General features: G+C 42.4%; 1 protein-coding gene across 1 annotated transcript in view; it reads left to right on the forward strand.

The window, feature by feature from the left end:
* The window catches only part of SYN1 (synapsin I), a 113,119-nt gene extending 107,039 nt beyond the window's left edge, over positions 1 to 6,080 (forward strand). The window contains exons 8-13 of the mRNA XM_070935073.1: positions 426 to 500; positions 712 to 814; positions 1,875 to 2,024; positions 3,607 to 3,670; positions 3,785 to 4,454; positions 5,945 to 6,080. Of these exons, the coding sequence (XP_070791174.1) occupies positions 426 to 500; positions 712 to 814; positions 1,875 to 2,024; positions 3,607 to 3,670; positions 3,785 to 4,454; positions 5,945 to 6,080 (1,198 nt within the window). The remainder of the gene's footprint in view (positions 1 to 425; positions 501 to 711; positions 815 to 1,874; positions 2,025 to 3,606; positions 3,671 to 3,784; positions 4,455 to 5,944) is intronic.
* The last annotated feature ends 11,527 nt before the right edge of the window (positions 6,081 to 17,607 follow it).

A 17,607-nucleotide genomic window follows, 5' to 3' on the forward strand; every position in this document is an offset into this window, starting at 1 on the left:
CCTGGAAGAGGTGACCATTGTAAAAGTTTGGGTCTCGCATCTTTAATAAGTGAACTATATGGGAATTTTGGCAAACGCACATTGTCATATAAAATTGAAATATCTACACTTGCTGAAATTCTCTTTTTTTTTACAAACTATGAGAGATACAGTACGTACCACTCTGCTCCACCCACCCTTTTCAATCTCTGTGCTATCTCTGAGTGAAAGTTTAGAGTTTAGAGTGTACCTCCTTTGAGGACTCAGTTTCTCAAAACACCATATTTAATATACCCTTTATCTGACAAGCCCCATTTGAATTCCCCCTTCTCAATCTCTATCAGTCTCTTTCCTGATGTTATTGACCTCCTTTTTCAAGGAAATGTTTGCTCTCTGTTTCCTCCCTGGATCTTTTAATACCCATAATGTCCTCTTTCCCCTGGCAGGAGGACCTCTGTTTCAGGCAACTGGAAAACCAATACTGGTTCTGCCATGTTGGAGCAAATAGCTATGTCAGATAGGTGAGTGGCATGGATGGGGAAATATGATTGGGTAGATAGAAGGGATTATAAATAAATGCTTAGAATAGGAGGACTCTTCCTCCCTATGGCTTCCCAAGGTCTTCTCCTGGCTAAATATATCTGAGTGAAAGTGATAAAATTAGGAGGGTTCTGTACTTGTGCTACATTTATAATTTTGTCTCTGTTCTTGATCTTTTCCATTCTGCGGTAGGTACAAGCTATGGGTGGACACTTGTTCAGAAATTTTTGGTGGTTTGGACATCTGTGCAGTAGAAGCTCTACATGGCAAGGATGGACGTGACCACATTATTGAGGTTTGGTGCTGGGAATGCTTATATTTTAACAAATGTACCAAGGAACACAACCTTTTTAAAAAATTACTAAAAGAAGGGAAGATCAGAATGCCAGGTTAAAAGTTTCTTTTTAAATTGAGGATTTTTAAACAAATCAGCTCTTTTTAACAAGTTTGTTCTGGAAATAATGAAACCTCAACATACATGTGTTTTTAGGGTACCGGGACAGTATTGTACTCTCTCAGACCAAAGCGATTTGAGTTGAAATCCATTTTCAGCTGCGATGCTCACTAGATAGCATTAGGCCAAATCACTTTCTCTCTCCCCTTTTACTCAAAAAATCCAGCATTAATTTAGTCTGTCAGGGAACCTGTGTCATTGCTATCGTTGCAGAAAACCTTATGGATATTTACTGAAAAGATTTGGAAAATGGTTTGGAAAAACCTTGACCCACCTTAAAAAACTCAATCTTCTTATTAATATCCAGAATATATAGTTCAATGTGTATTGGAAAGCTCAACCATTATAAAACAACTGGCGGTTAATGTTAGGGTCCACTCTGCTTCTACTGCATTTTCCTATGTTTTTGGTGAATGTATATTTTGTCTATTGATGATGACGTGCAATTGGTTTTCCATATTACAGGCAGTGGGACAAACTGGCTTCGTTCCAGTTACTTCCTGGCTACATAGATCAGACTGTATTCTTTGAGTCACCACCCATTGCACCATGTGGTTTTGTTAACACTATTGCTTAGTGTTTATACACACAGCACACGTAATCCTTCCAACAAATATCCTGTAATGGTGGTCATCTGTTATTATCTCCATTCTGCAGATGATTATCTTCTGTAGGGAGAGAGGCTGTCAGAGGAAAGCTATTCTCTGGATGTTATCCATATTTCTTATTGCCTATTTGTTTTCATCCGAAGTTGAAACTTCTGCTAGTGCCATTAATGTTTAAAGTAGGCATTTAAAAAACAACAATAACGTCATTTCCTGCAGAAAGTCTTGGACTAATTCACACATGTTCTACTTAAGGGAAACAGCTCACTTCCTGTTTGTTCTTGTTCTTTCCTCAGGTAGTGGGATCATCCATGCCTCTGATTGGAGACCATCAAGAGGAAGATAAGCAGCTGATTGTGGAGCTGGTACTGTTACGCATGGCCCAGGTCATTCCTCGCACCCCCGTGCCCTCCCCTGTGCGCTCTGCCTCAGGACAGCATGCCCAGGTATTACGACTTTGTTTTTCATCATAAACAGAACATTAGTCATTCCTCATTTTTTGTTTTTCCCCTGTAGTTTATGTTTAGTCACTGCTTACTAGAAATTGAAGGAAAGGAGTCAGAAAAAGGAGGAAATGCTGGCTCAGAGCAGCAAACGGTGATAGTGAAGTTTACAGTAGAGTTCAGATTATGGCAACAATAATGGGGAATCAAGCACAGGTTGCCTGCATTAGAACCAGGCTTAGTATCTGAAATTTCTAATTAAAAGTTGGTGGGTCAAAAAGATGCAGAAGATTTCAGCATGAGGGACTCTTTGATTTTGATAATTTTGACAACAAAAACTCTTTTGTTTTTGATAATGGACAGTTAGATGGCTTAAAGGTAAACGTAAAGGTTCCCCTTGCACATATGTGCTAGTCGTTCCTGACTCTAGGGGGCGGTGTTCTGTTTCAAAGCCAAAGAGCCAGCGCTGTCTCTGTGGTCATGTGGCCGGCATGACTAAATGCCAATGGCGCATGGAACGCTGTTACCTTCCCACCAAAGGTGGTCCCTATTTTTCTACTTGCACTTTTTACGTGCTTTTGAACTGCTAGGTTGGCAGAAGCTGAGACAAGTAATGGGAGCTCACCCTGTTATGTGGCACTAGGGATTTGAACCACTGAACTGCCAACTTTCGATCGACAAGCTCAGCGTCTTAGCTACTGAGCCACCGTGTCCCTTAGGAAAGCCTATACGATGAAGTCAAAGTCAACATTTCTTTCTAATTATTTGATCTCAAGCACCTGGTGTTCTTCTATAATACTGTAGAGATTTCATTTAAATGCCATGGATAATAAACATTGGTAGATTGGTCTACATTGAATTTGTCCAATCTCACTTTCAAGATCTTAAGAGCAACTCTCCTGGATGCAATCCAGTGTTCTGTTTCCCACAGTAATTGCCAGCTAGAGGCCACTGTGAAATTCACAAGTGCCACCAGGTCCTCCTATTCATGATTCTTAGCAATAGGCATTCAGAGGCATACTGCCTCTAATTCTAGAAGTATATAACCGTCTCAAGTAAAATGGCTGTTATTTGTCTAATGTTCCTTAAAAGCCATTGAAGTTGGTGGCTGCCATAACAGTTTGTGTTATGAAGAAGAATGCTTCTCTTGTGCTTTGAAGCTTTTCCTTAGCTAAATTGCTATCATCACATCTGTCAAAACAAATTTCAGCGGTTTAGAGACACTTCCCCCTCCCCACCCCCATGTATTGCCAAGCATCTGGGGAAAAGGAAGGGCAAGGAAAACTCTCTGTTTGTCAAGCCATTCCTCATGTTTTGCGAAGAGTTTACATGATTCCCAGTATTTGATGGCTCCAGTGGAGAAAGATTCCTCCATGTGTCATCTGTGCATTTTTTTGGATTGAATGCCTGAATGGGGCAGCCTACTAAGGAAAGATTTGGAGACATTCTTGTATTGCATGGCCGATGCTACAAAGAAGATAGAATATCGCAGAAATAGGAAAACTATAGCTGGGCAGGATGGGATAAAAGGAAAGAAGGATAAGTTTTGATGCATGCGCCTGCTTTTGTTTGCTTTCCTTCATAGGCTCAGTCAGCTCAAGCTGGACAGAGACAAGGCCCTCCAGCCCAACAGAGACCTCCACCCCAAGGTGAATTATGCTTTGGGGGAAATTGTGGCTCAGGTGGAAGGCATCAGAATTTTTTGTTGAAAGGGAATTTTAGCAGATTAAGAAGGCTAAAACAGTCTTCACTCTGTCTTTCAGGAGGACCTCAGCAGCCACCTCCAGGCTCCCAGCGCCCTCCATCTCAGCAACGCCCCCCTCCCCAAGGCCAGCAACTCTCAGGCCTTACCCCACAGCCCAGTGGTCCCGCAATGGGTCAGCGTCTGCCCAGCCCCACCACCCAGCAACCCCCACCACAGGCTCAGCAACGTCCTGCAGGGCAGCGCCAGCCAGGGCCTGGAGTCCAGCAGTCTCGCCAGCAGGGGCCACCCTCTGCTCCACAATCCCCCCAGCCTCAGAGAGGGCCGAGCCCCAGTGGCGGAGGACAGCAGCAGTGGCAGCAAGGTTCCCCCCAGCAGCAGCAGCAGCGGCCCGCAGGGGCTGGCCTGTCCAAGACAGCATCTGGGGGCCTCCCAGGGCAACAGCAGCAGGCCCAGCAGGCCCAGCGCCCTCCAGCGGCTGGCGGTCAACCACGGCAGCATCCACGGCAGGGCAGTCAAGGGGGCCTGGCCCAGCAGCGCCCACCGGGAGCAGGAGCACAGCAGCAGCGCCCAGCACCACCCACTACCCAGCAGCCGAGGCCCAGTACTCAGGGGCAGGGTCCTGGTGGCCCAGGGCAACAAGGGAACCGTCCTCCACCAAGCCAAGGAAAGCCACAAGTTGCCCAGAAACCCAGTCAGGATCTGCCACCTCCACCCCAGCCCCAGCTGAAGTAAGCGTTGGACTCTTGGGTTCTCTGTGAAGGGAGCAGGGTTAGGCAGGCTCCAAGACTTAATTTTCGCAATGTGGGGATTTTGTTCCTAGCTAAACAGGGGTTTGGTAGGTTGCCATGGTGATCTGGTAACCTCAGATACTTAAGGGCACAAGCCGTGCTACATGCACTTTCCCCTAACACCAATTCAAGATCACTTTTGCAAAATCAGTGTGTTGTCATTTTGTGTCCTTTTCACTTTTGTCAAAGTTCACTAAGGGGCTAGGGGAGAATGTTAAATGAGAAATGATGAGGTGCAGTAGGATGACAAGGGAGGGAAGAGAATGAAAGGTCACTTGCTTATAAGAAATTCTTCACTGACATCATCACAACTGTCTTGCTTTTTTATGTTCGCTTTTGTTTGCCACTGTGAGAACTAGACACTACTTTTTATACAAAAAAAAATAACTCCTCCTGAAACAAAAAAGAGTTATTTGATTCTCCACATATACAAGGTCATCATTCGAAAGGATGCAAAAAAACCCCAAACCCCATGCTTTAAGATGTCACGTTCCTGAGTTGAAATTTGGAAAAAAAAATGCTTTTTTTTTTAAAAAAAAAGTACACTTAAAACCCCCTAATTATAGTATATAAATCAAACCTTGCAGGATAAATTTGAAGTTGAGGGGTTAGCATAAATTTAGGAAAGATGTATTTCATCATCACTTGTGCTGCCTGTGACAAGTGTTTCCCATGGCCGTCTATCGGGGGTGGCATAGAAACAGGGATGAAATTGTTTGGCCAGTGAAAGGGAGAGCAGAAAGTATTACCCTCACTTTCAATTGGCTTCGCGGGTTATGCCAGTTATAGGGGGTCAGTTTTGCTGAGATCAACAAGAAGATCGTTATTATTTTTTTTAACAGAGAAGCAGTTCCATACAAGGGCAGCAGCACTTAGGGCTCCAGAAAAGCACTTCTTGCTGAATAACTTCTTCAAATATTTCGCTGCAGCTCTTCGTCAGCCCAAGCTTGCCAAAATCACACAGAGAGTTCATGTTCCTCTGCTCTCAATTCAACAGGATCTATCCATAATGAAAAGAATTGGAAAGAATTGGAATGGGGCGGCCGAGGGGGTGGGTGGGTGGGTGGGTGTTTCAATTAGAAGAAAATGTCTGAGAATTTCCCTCTTCCCTCATGTTTTCCTGCTGCAGGATCATTTCCCTAGTCTTTCCCTACTGGATGCACCCTCCTTTGAAGTATTAAATTAGGGCTGGAGGGGGGCAATGAGGCCTCTCAATGGCCTTGCCCCCTTTGCAGCTCTGTGCTTGCTTCTTACCCTACTCTAGAGAAGGAGGGCAATGCTTCCCAAACTCCCCTTTCTTCTCTCCCAGCATTTCAGACAAAGCAAGTTCTGTTGCCTGACCTGATTTTAATAGTGTGTTTCTCATTTCTCCTCTCCGTCTACCCCTCCCTTCTTTCCTGCCCCCCCATTCCTCCCTCACTGTTCCTTAGCAAATCCCAGTCTCTGACCAATACCTTCCCCCTTGCAGAGGCACCGGTGCCGCGGGGCAGCCTTAGTCAGGATGAAGTGCGTGCTGAGAGCATCCGCAGCCTCCGACAGAGCTTCGCCAGCCTCTTCTCCGACTGAGAGACTTCCCCTCTGTACTGCGACCCTTCACTTCCCCAGGCCTAGATCCCTTTCCCTGTCTTCTGAGACTCTGAACCCCGTGTCCCTTCACTGCTTCGACCCACCCCCATGGGAACGCTCTTCCAAAATGAATCTGTTTATTTGTTTATTTTTAATCCCACCTTTTTTTATTTTGAAGAATTTCGTCTGCCCTCTCCTCCATTAACAGCAATCCCATGGAAAGGGGGAAGCAATACATATCCCTGGAGATCCCTGGTAAAAGGAATGGCACCTGCTGGAAATGGTCAGAGCTAGAAAATGGGTTGATATTAAATCCCTAGGAATACTCAGGCTTTTGAGGCCGGTCATTCTGAATGTAAAGATGGATGGTTGGTTTAAAATTATTTTTTATTTATTTATTAGATTTATACAGCCGCTCATCTCACATATATGACTGTGGGTGGCTTATAATGAATAAGTTATCTGTACAGAGCAATTATCTGCAGAGAGAGAGAGACAGACAGACGGATAGGTGTGTGTGTGTGTGTGTGTGTGTGTGTGTGTGTGTGTGTGTGTGCACATATCAAAACACAACCTTCTCTACCCTAAATGAAACAAGAACTACACAGTCTTCTGGGCAGAAAGGTCTGTTTATGTTCTTTTAAAATCCTAAACCTTCCCTCTGCCACTATCCTTTGTTCTGAGAACCTATTTTTTGCTCTGTTTTCTATGACTAATTCTGTATCCATTCCTGCAGAATATACTATCCCCATGCAAATTAAACCTGCCGGTTGTCAGAGAGCTTCCTTCCTTCCTTCCTTCCGTCAGGATCTCCCTTTTCATCCGGAGGCTGCAGATTTCTCAAGTCCACATCTCTTCATATAAATATGCAAACTTTATGCCTGGTTCTCTTCTCCCAGCCTAGGGGCCCCCAGGCTTGGGAAAAAGGGAGAGGAGAGGGGTCTCCAGGGATCTCTATACATAGCATGAGGGAGGGGACTTCTCCTGGGGCCCATGTTTGTGTTTGTGGCCACAAAGATGTCTATGTTGCTGTTTGTGAATAAGCCAGTCAATTGCCACTTGCCCTTTGCACAATCCTGTTGTCCCCACTCCTTAGCTGCCCGCTTCCAACTCTTGTTGCCTTGGCTGCAGGTTCCGCCCCCACTTCAGCAATGTGCAACTTTCTTCCCATGCGTTTTGGTAATAGTATACTCGGCAAGCCTTAATCTAGACACACACTTCCTTTCCATCCTACCTCACACTGTTTTTTCCCCCCAACCCTCCTAGTAGCACTGCAGAAAACTCCCAGTCTGTCACTCCACTGTAAGCTTTAGCATCTACTGATCATCAGGAAGGTGCTGGGCAAGGCCAATGAGGTACTTTATCCTCAAACCTTTTGCTAAATTGGTTTAAAACCCAGTCATCACGGAGGAGAGACAATTGGCCAATACTTTGAGTTTGTGGTGGAGAATGCAGTTGTTTTTGTTAAGCCCATTTCCTGTCCTTCCTTCCACTTGGCCAATCAAATCTATCTGCTCTTCTCCCAAAACAGCCATAGTACTGCCACTATAGCCAAGGGATGCTTTTGCTATTTTGATGACTGAAGAAATAAAACTTCATCCCCGATGGACACACAAGGGGTTCACATCCAAAAGCAGAACTTGGTCCCCTCCCTCTCCCCCTTGTATATAACTCAAGAGAGAAAACTCCCCACTCTATTTTTGTGATTCTCCTTTATCCCTAAAGCTGTGTCAATTACTCTTGTCCCCTTCTTTGAAAGATCATGGGGACAGTGCCACTTAACGCGTGATGGTCTGATAGCTGCAAAGTCGCGTGTTGTAGCTGTGTTGTGACATGACGCTTTGAGCTGTGTTTGCAACTTAACTGTCAGGTTGGGGAGGGGGGGATGCAGCAGAGGCTCAATTCCTGTGTATTACACCCCCTTTCCATTCTTCAGCCTCTTCTCCCCAGAGATCTATTCCTTTGCCACCAAGAGATCTGGGAAGGACAATTTAAAGTGCTAACTTGGTATCTTTGTTATTTATTCTTGTCTGGAAAGTGCATCCCCCTCGCACACTATTTTTGTGGGAATAGAGGCCTTTCCTATTGCTGTGATTCTGTCTCTGTGAATCAAAATTTCAATGGATCAGTGATGTAAAAAACATAAATAAATAAATATATCTATATTAAAAATCTGAATGCTTGCTGGAAAAATGCATGTTCTGTCACTGGAATGAAATCAATGCACACATACAGACACTACATATGAAGAGATATGAAGAGAAAGGGATATGATGACATCAAAATGGAGAAGTGAATAGATGAAAGCAAGTATATGTAGTATGGGAAGAAAGGGGTGTGGATTTTCTTCTCTTTTTGTGGCCTCAAGGAGTCGACAACAGTTAGGTGTAATGTGCCCCTGCTGGTGAGCTTCCCAATGCACATGTGGGTCCTGTTGAGACACAAAATGCTGGGTTACGTGGATAGTTATCTTGATTTGGCAAGATTCTGTTTTGTTAACTTTGTTGATGTATCCTAGCAGTGAAAATAATTTTTTGCAATGTCTCACATTCTTAAGGGCCCTTCTTCACATTGAAACCTGTGAGACCAGTATGAAACATTATTTTAAAAACAACATTTATTGTCGTATTACTTCTATTTTATAAACAAAATTCCAATGTGAAATAACTAAGGGCATACGGGATAGACACAAACCACTTAAAGCAGTTGCTTCTTAATTATGATAAAATGTGGCTAGGCATCCACTTTGAAAAGGGCAGCAGTCCCATTTGCTGTCATGGATCATGTAGTCTACTTTTTTTTTGGGGGGGGGGAATTAAAGTCATTTAAAGTCGAGAGGAATTTATGCTTAGGCTGTATAGCGCTTTCAACATAATAATTTCGAGGAAGAGATTTAGATGCTGTTTTATAGTCCAATACAAAGCTACACTATTAACATTGTGGCAACATTGTACTGGATCCTAAAAATTAGTTTGCATGGTTACTACACTTCCCAACATTGACAGGGAAGAAACACAGAGCTGACTCAGAGAAGTGTATACAAAAGTAACTATTTATTTTGTTGATATACTGGTGTAATTAAAGACTCCTGGAGTAGGTCCATCCTGCTCTGTTAATTGGTCTGGACAAGTGGGTTTCTTTGGAAAACGTATATGTGGAAAAAGAAACCAAAAGAAAACCATTTGTTTTTAACCAAAACAAATGGTGGACTGAGGTAATCCTCTCTGTGATGCCAGGATACATTTGGGGCTCTCTTGGCAAAGAAAAGGCACGTGATAGAATGAGAGTGAGAGGCATGTATAAGTATGTATCTCACATATATGTCACATGTATCGCATGAGTGAGAGGCAAGTATCAAAAAATACATTTTCATGGAAGAAAATGGACAGACACCAATTTTTATTAAAGAGTCTTAAATACAGATGCTCCTCACATAGTGACCACAATCGAGACCGGCAATTTTGTTGTTAAATGATCACTAAGAGAAGCCATAACTGTGCTTATGATCTTATTTCAGCTTACCTCTGTTGAAGTAAGGCCCTAAATGTGAGGATTGGCTGTAAAGTTACTTTTTCATCATTCATAATTGCAAATGATCGCTAAATGCAGTTGCTAAATAAAGGTTACCTATATCCGACTATTGCCACTGGCATTATAGCAGCAATAATCGTGTGCTTGCACTGTATCATCTGGTATGCAAAAAATAATAATAACTCCTGTGGAGTCAAGGAGAGCCTTCTCTGTGGGGACACCTACTATCTGGAACGAGCTCCCCCCGGAGATACGGAGGATCCTGGATCTGCGCACCTTCCGCCACGCTTTAAAGACCTTTTTATTTCACCAGGCGGGCCTGGCCTAATTTTCTCCCTCTTTTATAAAAGATTTTTAATTTTTAATATTTTTTAGTATTTTATATATTCAAATTTTAAAATTGGTTTTAAATTGATTGGGGTTTTAATTTGTCTGGGCCAAAACTATTTAATTTGATTTTAATTCCACTTTTAAATTTTATATGTATGTATTTTATTGTTTGGCTGTGCACCGTCCTGAGTCCTTCGGGAGTAGGGCGGTATAGAAATCAAATCAAATCAAATAAATAAAATAAAATAAATAAATGTTAGTTCTTCCTGAGGCGAAGGAGAGAAATCCATGTTAGAGTTCTTTCTAAGGCTAAGGAATGCTGAAAGTCCAAAATCCAGGTAAGTCTACTCTAGCCTCCCATCACGCATAGGCTCTGTGGCCAGGCCACCCATTTGATTGCAACTCTGATTGGGACTCCTTGTTAGCAAAATAGGGAGAAAAAGCTGTAAAATGGGTTTAGCCTCATCAGAGGCAAGATGTTTCCAAATTCCAGTTTCTGGAAGGTACAAATGGCAAATCTCTATGGTGCATTTCTTTACAGATCCTCCTTGACTTAAAACCATTTGTTTAGCAACTGTTTGAAGTTATGATGGCGCTGAAAAAAGTGACTTACAGGCATAACTAGATAGAAATAACTCCGGTTTTAGATCTATTTGTTGTTTGGTAATTTCCTCTAGTCAGTGTCTTATCTTTATCCAATATTTCTTTGCTTCTGGGCATGTCCACCACATGTGGTACTATGTTCCCTGCTTCTGTTTACATTTCCAACAGTCGTCTAGTCTATTTGGGAACATTTTTGCTAATTAACTGTTTGAAGTTATGATAGCACTGAAAAAAGTGACTTACAGGCAGTCCCAGCCCTTACAACAGTTGCAGCATCCTTGCGATCACCTGATCAAATTTCAAGTGCTTGTCAATCAGCATATATTTATGGAGGTTGCAGCATCCCAGGTTCATTGATTGCCATGTGTGACCTTTCTAGCCAGCTTCGGACGAGTAAATTCAGCCAGGGAAGCTGGATGTGCTTAACAACCATGTGATTCACTTAACAACTACAGAGATTCGCTTAACAACTATGGCAAAAAACAGTTCTAAAATTGGGCATCACTCAGCAATAGCAATAGCTCTTAGACTTATATATTGCTTCATAGCACTTTACAGCCCTCTGTAAGTGGTTTACAAAGTCAGCATATTGCCCGAAACAATCTGGGTCCCCATTTTACCCACCTCGGAAGGATGGGAGGTCGAGTCAACCTTGAGGTGGTCAGAATCGAACTGCTGGCAGTCAGCAGAATTAGCCTGCAATACTGCATTCTAACCACCGTGCCATCATGGCTCTTATCATACAGCACAGACCATGTCTCTAAGTTAAAACTAGAGTATAGATCATAGACTCTAGTTAACCTCTGCCTTGCTTAGCAATGGAAATCCTGATCCCAATTATGGTTGTAAATCAAAATCAACGGTTTTGAACCAATTTGTATGCCACCCAACTCCTAATGCCTCTTACTTATTGTTACCTGTTTATAGGGTTTCTGGTGACAAGTTTGGCCAATGTAAAAAACAATAGGGTGAACTAACTAGACCTTTTGGCTTGGTTCAAAAAACTTTCTGGATTGCCAGGGCTCCTTCTTTAGGAACGGCATAAAGAATATGATGTCTTTCCCTACTTCGGTCCGTGTGTCATATCAGTTATCAACTGTTCTAAAAAAATGCTCTATTCTCTTACTTTCCTTCAAGGAAACCATTTACATAAATTCAAAAATAACCTAGCTATTTCCTTTACCAGCTGGAGGTGCTACAGATTCAGTTTCATAGCCTTTTTCCATGAAGGGAAGTAAGAGAATAGAGCATTTTTTAAAATGAGATGATAACAGTGATACAATGTCCTGGTATTCTAGCACCCTCTATCGATTAAGGAGACACATGCTCTTCTTTTCTTCTTTTTTGATGGGTTGGAGAAATAAATAGATGAATGAAAGAGTGAGCAGGACTTGGAGAAAGTGGATAATAAAAATTGGGGAAAAAAAAACAGGAAGATGGGGTGGAAGCAGAAGAAAAGCAGATTAGACTTGGTGAGAGCAGCAATAATTGGGGCCAGGGTGGTTATGATGGCAGTAAGCACGATAAACATCCTGAGAAAACAGCAGGAAGTCCTGAAACTAACTGATGTGACACACGGACCGAAGTAGGGAAAGAGTCATATTCTTTATGCCGTTCCTAAAGAAGGAGCCCTGTCAATCCAGAAAGTTTATTGAATCAAGCCAAAGCAGAGGTGAAATCCAGCAGGTTCTAACAGGTTCTGGAGAACCGGTAGCGGAAATTTTGAGTAGTTTGGAGAACCAGAAAATACCACCTCTGGCTGGCCCCAGAGTGGGGTGGGAATGGAGATATTGCAATATCCTTCCCTCAGGAGGGGAGGGAATGGAGATTTTGCAGTATCCTTCCTCTGCCACACCCACCAAGCCACGCCCATAGAACCAGTAGGAAAAATTTTTGGATTTCACCCCTGAGCCAAAAGGTCTAGTTAGTTCACCCTATTGTTTTTTACATTGGCCAAACCTGTCACCGGAAATCCTACAAAAAGGTAACAATACGTAAGAGTCATTAGGAGTTGGGTGGCATACAAATTGGTTCAAAACCGTTAGTCTTTGATTTACGACCATAATTGGGATCAGGATTTCCATTGCTAAGCAAGGCAGTTGTTAACTAGAGTCTATGATCTATATTCTAGTTTTAACTTAGAGACTGTTGTGACCCAGGCCCAATTAGGTATTATCAGACACAATACGTTTGAAAACAAACAGACTTTATTAGAATAGCTGAGAATTAACACATTCTTAGCATAGTCCAAACTAATTCAAAACAAATTCTTCATAACACAATTCTTCAGCCTTATCACCAACCATGGTCTACTGTGGCAACTGCCAAAGGCTTTTCTTGGCAAAAGTTCAGAAGCAGAAGACGCCGACAAGAAATAAATGCAACAAGACAAGAAACAAATCTATCAACGTTGTTTTCCAACAAAGAGCCCAAGAGCCGTTGCTGGTCTTTTAAGCCTTACGGGAGGAGCCAATCATCTCTTGGACTTACTCCCGAATTGTCCTTTTTGCTTTAGCTGCTCTTGCCTTCTGGCAGCTCTTCTCATGTGTGCACTAGGAACAGGCTCCTCCTGTTCCTCTGCCTCTCTGCTGTCAGCCTCTAGAGGAGTCCACACATCACTCCCAGATGGCCCTGGCCCCATCTCTGCCTCTGATGCCGAGCCCTCATCCAGGCCTTCCCCAGCCTCCAGGACTGGCCCATGTTCTTCCTCGGCCTCCTCACTGTCTGACTCCGCTGCCAGCTCCACAGGCTGCTGGGGGACCACAACAGAGACATGGTTTGTGTTCTATGGTAAGAGCCATGATGGTGTAGTGGTTAGAATGCAGTATTGCAGGCATATCGGACATTAATACACTCGAACGAGTCCAGAGATACTTCACGAGAAGAATCCTCCATTCATCTATCCTCAATAAAATACCTTATGCCATGAGACTTGAACTTCGCCGTCATCGGTCCGACCCAAGCGTAGTACATAAAATTATCTGCTACAATGTCCTACCTGTTAATGAATACTTCAGCTTCAACCACAACAATACACGAGCACATACGGTGATAGATACAAACTTATGGTAAACCGTGCCAAACTTGATTGCAGAAAATACGACTTCAGTAACAGAGTTGTTAATGCCTGGAATGCACTACCTGACTCTGTGGTTTCTTCCCCAAACTCCCCAAACTCTACCCTTAGACTGTCTACTGTCAGCCTCACCCCACTCCTAAGAGATCTTTAAGGAGTGTGCATAAGCACACCAGTATGCCTACCATCCCTGTCCTAATGTTCCCTTTTATTCATATCCATTTCATGTATTCATAATTATCTTTATACGTATATCTGTTATCTAATACATACTCAATGAAATAAATAAAAAATAAAAATAACATAAATAATATTCAGAACAGAATCCCACAAAGCGTTAAAACATTTGAAATCATCTGAATTTTGATCTCTTTTTTTTTTTAATTTTTAAAATAACATTACAAACAACATATACAATACTTCACCCTGTGCTATACATAAGAAAGGAAGATTTGGTTCTTCGGATATATCCTCATGATCGCCAAAATCCACGTTCTCGGGGTACAGGTACCGAAGCATCCAATTTTCCCAGCGCATAGTCCACAAATGGTTTCCAAATTTTCCAGAAAATATCTTCTTTATAGTCACTATTTCTAATTTTAATATCGCATGTCATTTTATCGTTTAAAGCTAATTTCCACATTTCACAATACCATTCTTCTATTCTAAAATTCACATCTAATTTCCAATATCTGGCTTTTTCGTATTTAGTTTTTGTATTTAGGGGACGAAAGCAGAATTATTTTTTCTTCACCCCACATTAAACTGTGAAGAGAAGAGCCGATGCCAGAAACGCAAATGGCTGATTTTTATGGACAGTATTAACATTACATTAACGTAAGATACGCTGTGTCCAAACCTGTCTTCCAGAAATCTAATCTATTCAGCAAACCAAATGGGAACATATTATGCTGCCAGTTCTTTGAGAAATCAAGTGTGGCTAATTTGAATGACAACTATGAACATAAAGGCAAGAGAAAATTTGGGAGAAGGAGTGAGGGGAAGCTTTAAATACCAGCAGAATATGCTGGGGAACAAAATTTGCCTCTGGAGAAGAACCCAGGAGTAACAGAGAATACGGTGAGGAAAAAAGAGCCCATTTCTTTTGAAGCCAACTCTCTAGGAGAGACAGTTTGGTATAGTGGGCAAGGCTGTAGGTTAAAAACCTAGTTAAGCCTAGGAAAGGAAGTCTATTGTTTCTGATGTTGTATCACACAGTATATACAAACGTTCAACAGGTCTCTGACAATCCATGATTTATTTATCTAGGCAGATGATATAGCAGTGGCCATAGAAGGATCAAGTTTCGATGAGTTAGTTGGAAGACTCATTGTAGCATTTGAAAAATTAGGATGGTGTTATATACCATCAATCATCTGCAGCCCAATCCATGCAAGACCCAAGTGTGTGCTTTTCATCCCTGAAATTGAGGTGCAGGGGTCAAACACATCACTGCACTACACCGAAGTATCTCAGTGTGAGACTTGGTAGGACACTTTCATTTAAACAACATTTGTGCCTGAAAACTAAGGCACGAGGAATAACATTATTAGAAAACTGACAAATTATATACAGTATGTGATGCTCAGCCACCCGCTCTGCAGACATTGGTTTTGGCCCTGTGTATTTCAGCAGCGGGAGTGTGATGGTGGGCAGGGCCTTGCCCACGGCATCAAGTTGGCTCTCCTATGGAGTGCATCCACACACACAGAGCAAGTTGACATTGTTGTCAATGAAGCAGTGTGCATCGTGAGAAGATGCCTTAATCCCACACCAATTGAGAAAGTGTATCCTCTTGTTGGTATTGCTACACCTAGGATTAGGAGAGTAGTAGCAACAGATGGCAAGGGGACCAAACAACAGAATGATCCCCAGCATCCTCTGAATGGACAGGTGCCCCAAACTCATCAATTTAGATCTAGGAAGAGTTTTATGGCACAAAGAAATATACTTGAAGAACTGCAGGAGCAGAAACGAATTAGAAGATGGAGGAGAGAATTTACAGAACAAGAAATAATCCCAGAAGAGAACGTGGCTGAGGGATTTGATCTCCCCTATGTTACTTGGAGGATGTTGAATAGGCAGAGGGTGGGAGTGCCTAAATATGAGGCCAATATCCTCAAGTGGGGGTTGCTGCAGGATAACAACATGCAGTGTGAATGTCAGGATGAGAGCCTGGCCCACTTGTTGGACTGTCAATTACTACCAATTAGAGTGCCCCAAAAGTTATTTGTCCCTGGCCAATGATAAAACAGAAAAGGTGGCCTTAGTTTGGTAGTTTAAGGTTTGATCGGGACACTACCTGTAGAGACCACACACACAAAGGTTGAGGATGTATGTGGTGATTTTATTGTCTTACATAGTGACATTATATAGTTTGTTACTTTCAAGTTACAGTGTACTTGGCAGCATCTCATTGGCTACAGAATCTTCCAGGTAACTAGAGTCTTTGGTTAACCATTACTGCTTTGCTTAAGCACTTATAATGTTATCTAGGGTTAACACATATCCCACTTCCTTTCCTCCTGTTCCTCTTGTTTATAGAGTTAGGGTTTTAATGCCATTTCCTGGCGCCTACATGTGAGTAACCTTCCTTATCTGAGGTTTGCCATCCAAGATAAGGAAACAGTCCTACACATAGCAGACTACAGGCCCCTACAGCTACCTAACTACCTAACTACCTAACTACCTAACTACCTAACTACCTAACTACCAAACTACCAAACTACCAAACTACCTACCTACCTACCTACCTACCTACCTACCTACCTACCTAACTGACTGACTGACTGACTGACTGACTGACTACCTAACTAAAGCAAGCAAGCAAGCAAGCAAACTCACTCTAAGAAGTCAATAGTAAACCATTTCTGGAAAAGATTATCAAGAAAATGCAGGAAGTTGAACATGCAGACACCAAAAGGGATGAGTGATTTGAAACTTACAAGAATAAAACACCTGTATCAAGACCATAATTCTTTTCCTAAAAGTATTCTTTCATGCTTCAGACCCATCTTCCCTTAGAAGGGGACTCTCTTTCCTGGGCTCTCATAGAAACCTTGGGTTTTGTTGAGGGTTTGATGCGTCTTTGAGCCTAACTTGTCACACTTTTCTTATCTACAGCTCAGACATGGTGTTCGGGCTCTGCTAAGGCTTTGGCCCTGTGGAGAGTGATTCCCACAGAGACAAAGCTTTAAATCTCACTTTGTCTCACAGGATGAAGCACCCATGATCCTTCCTTATATTTCAGGAATTGAATCATCCTGATCTAAGGCTAATTCTAGGACCATTTCAAACACCATTTTCCGTTTAATCTGCAGCTGGTGTTTCTCACTCAACACTCTTCCAGAAAGACTGCTACTCAAAGAAAACACTTCCTCTGTCCTAAGCGAGTAGCTTCATAAACAGCAAGGAATGGATACTACAAAATCAAATGGATTCTTCCTTGCCAACTTCCTTGTCCTCATGTTCTCGGGAGATCTCACAGAGGCCTGCAGCACATGTCTGGAAATATCTCTCCGGGATGCATGTTGCGAAGATGATTTTGGTGAGTTTTGAAAATGAATGCTTTTCTCCCTTCCATTGTTTAGTATTCCCCACTCATTTACTTTGAAGATTTTGCTGCCAGCATTAATCCTTCCAGTTGCAGCAAAATCATTCCTATGGCATGAAAGCCAAACATATTATTTATTTCAGAAGTCTTTGTGCAGAATCCAGCACCATCTCGTTGGCTTTGTATTGAGAAATCTGCAGTTTAAACCTCTTACTGGAAAAACTCTCCCTCCCTCCCTCCCTCCCTCCCTCTCTTTCTCTCTCTCTCTCTCTCTGCAATGATGAGGACCCGATTTATGGGTGTCAGGCGGGATCCTGACTTTCCTATGTACATAAATACGTTTAGTATTCAGCCCATCCAGGTAAGCCTCTCATCTTCCTGAAACTTATGATGAAGAGCAAGTTGACAGATATTCAGTCTTTTGTGAAGGGATA

The sequence above is a fragment of the Pituophis catenifer genome, unplaced genomic scaffold (genome assembly GCF_029215685.1).
Source record: "Pituophis catenifer annectens isolate HBS135680 unplaced genomic scaffold, rPitCat1.0.hap2 SCAF_2, whole genome shotgun sequence".
In the NCBI taxonomy this organism is placed as follows: Eukaryota; Metazoa; Chordata; class Lepidosauria; order Squamata; family Colubridae; genus Pituophis; species Pituophis catenifer.